General features: G+C 59.9%; 1 protein-coding gene across 1 annotated transcript in view; it reads left to right on the top strand.

Moving 5' to 3' along the window:
- Positions 1-2,747, top strand: part of DNMT3A (DNA (cytosine-5-)-methyltransferase 3 alpha) — a 101,251-nt gene that overhangs the window by 23,364 nt on the left and 75,140 nt on the right. The window contains exon 2 of the mRNA XM_010840688.1: positions 74-328. Coding sequence (XP_010838990.1) covers positions 266-328 — 63 coding nt within the window. The 5' untranslated portion in view covers positions 74-265. The remainder of the gene's footprint in view (positions 1-73; positions 329-2,747) is intronic.

Below are 2,747 nucleotides of genomic sequence, written 5' to 3'. Positions count from 1 at the left end.
ATTCAGGTGGGAGGGCCTGGGTGGGGGGCGGTGCCTGCCCTACTGACCCCTCTTCTCTTCTCTTCTTCCACAGGTGGAGTCACTGGAAGCCCAACCCCACCGGCAGCCTGAGGCCGCGGTTCCCCAGGGTTTCCGCTCCACACCTGGATCTATGTCTAAGTTGTAACTCTTGCTTACCAAGACCACGATAATTCCTTCCCCAAAGCCCAGCAGCCCCCCAGCCCCGTGCAGCCCCAGCCTGCCTCCCACCGCCCAGCTGCCCGCGATGCCCGCCAGCGGCCCCGGGGACACCAGCGGCTCCGCTCTGGAGCGGGAGGAGGAGCGCAAGGTGAGCAGCTGGCTGTGTGGGGATGCAGGGAAGTGCTGGGCACTGGACCGCATTGCTCTTCTCCATATGGGGCTGTAGGGAGGAAGGAGTCTCCTTTTTTTGTGATAAGCAAACTGAGGCGTGAAGAGGTTAAATACTGCAGGCCAGGCTCCAGGAGCTGGTCTCTAAGCCCCCACCCCCGCCCCTCCGTTATGTTTGAGCCAAACTTCAGACCCCAGGTCTGTGCGATTGTTAGGGGTTGGCCTGGCAGGGGCCCCAAACCTGGCTTTCTTTCTGAATCAGCCTCTTAATTAGCTGTGTGTCCTTATGTCTAAGTCATTTTACCTGGTTTAGCGGCCTCTGTTTGCCCAAGGGGTTAGTAGCTTTGGGGAGGCCAAAGACAAGTTCAAGGAGCTCTGTAGATGGGAGGCCTGGTGAGGACTCACCCTGCTACACAGACAGCTGGCTCACCGCGGGGCATGGGGTGCGGTAAGCTCAGTGTGGCACCAGCCACGGTGGAGACACTGGTTTCCCGCCCCCACCCCACCTCGGCTCTGAGCAAGTGTCACTTCTGGCCCTAGAGCCAGTGACGTGCTTGTTTTTAGGGCCCCAAGATGGGTGACCTGTTCGCCCTTCTGCTGAACTCTAGGATGGGCCCAAGTCAGTTAGAGGAGACCCCTGCAGACTAGTGGGAGTCCCGGCTAGGTCCTGACTGGCTACCTGAGGACCTCACCAAGCCATGTCCACCTGTTGGCAGAGCCACTCGAATCCCCAGGGATGGCAGGCCCCACCTCCACCCTGGCAGGGAAGCTGTGCCAGCCACGGCCTTCCTGGGGCGTCCCAGCTGGCAGGCCCGGGCTGGTCCCCGCAGTGTCCTCTGCCTGCTCTCCTTTTCCTGAGCGGGAGTGAGGGGTGGTGGTGCTAGGTGGTAGCTGGGAGTAGCAGGGTGTGCTCACGTGGCACAGTTGGTCTTTCTGGAACCAGGGGGACACCTGACACCAGGTATGGGGCCCCTGAGCCCTCTGAGGAGCAGCAGCTCTGGGGACCGCAATCAGCCGCAGTTCCGAGACCCGCTCCCTGCCTACTCTCCCCACCATGTGTGCTTGGCTCCTTCTGAGGCTTGCTCATTCTTAGAGCCAGTTTCTGTTTTCTGGGTAATTTCCACCCATTTGGTCCTTGAGGACAGCCCTTGAAACAAGTGGGGCAAGGACAGATGGCCCTGGTTTGTAGACGAGGAAGCTGGGCCTAGCTAATCAGTGGTGAGTCCAGATGAGAGCCTGGTCTCCTGCCCCACCTGTGTGGGTCCTGGTATGGACACACACACACATGCATGAAGCCCAGAAACTTGCCTTCCCAGCCCAGAATCCAGTAGAGTGCCTTAGGATGAGGGGCCATGTATGCCTCCAAGCTGGGGACAAAATGCATGCTGCGGCCAACCTGCTGGGGCTCCTAGGGGCTGCAGGTCAGTCCCTTTCTTTCTGATCCCATGGGCTTTCTGGGCTCCTCCTACCCAGGACTCAGACCATAGGAGACCCACACCCTGCTGTCAAAGAGCCAAGGCCACCTGCGGCCACCTGTGCTGTTGACCCGCAGCTGTGGCCATGACTAATTCCCTTCCCTCCTTGGGCCTGGCTTTGCTTCTCCATTGACCCTGACCCCCTCCCCTGGCCTGGTGTCCTGGCTGGTGCTGACACTGCTTTGTGTCCACGTACCTGCAGTTGGTGGTCAGCTGCCCCCCACAGATGAAGGAGACGGGGCAGATGGGCCACATTCCTCTCGTTACTGGCCAGGGCTTCCCCGGGCAGCAGAGCCCCCAGAGAGAGCAGCAGATGGGCTCGCTATCATGACAGTTCAGGACAGAGAAAAAGCACTGGCCAGAGAGTCCCAAGTCCCAGGCCCCAGGCCTGCGGATGTCATTTCCTGGAGATGTGACTTTCAGGCTCTCTGGGCTTGCATTTGCTCAGCTGTAAAATGGGGATAGTAACTCTTACTGTGCCTGTTTTATAGGGTGGTAGTGGAAGTCAGATGAGGTCACGGGCATGGAGTACCCTGCAAACAGCAAAGTCTGGTCCAATTACGAGGGATTATGATTGCTATTATTATCTACCCATAGTAACTGCTCTGGCTCAAGAGGCAACAAACACACACACAGGCCCAGCGCCTGGTGCTGATAGAAGGAGGTGATAGACAGGGGCTGGGGCATGGCGGGCGCTCCTCCCCGGTGTGCGTGCTGGCTCACCTGGCACATCTCCCTGGCACCTCCGGGCTGGCTCTCGTGGCTCCAGGAGCCGCCCGGGGAGGGCGGGCAGAGATGCTGACAGCCACTTACGGCAGCCCATGAAAGCCAGGCCTGGGGCAGGGGTGCCGCGTGGCTGCAGAGGGGAAGATGGGTTTGGGCCAGAGCCCAAGGAACCTGGCAGAGTTTCCAGGGGCGCCTGGC

Source organism: Bison bison, unplaced genomic scaffold (genome assembly GCF_000754665.1).
Source record: "Bison bison bison isolate TAMUID 2011002044 unplaced genomic scaffold, Bison_UMD1.0 scf7180017864145, whole genome shotgun sequence".
Classification (NCBI taxonomy): Eukaryota; Metazoa; Chordata; class Mammalia; order Artiodactyla; family Bovidae; genus Bison; species Bison bison.
This window is presented reverse-complemented; position numbering and strand designations above follow the sequence as displayed.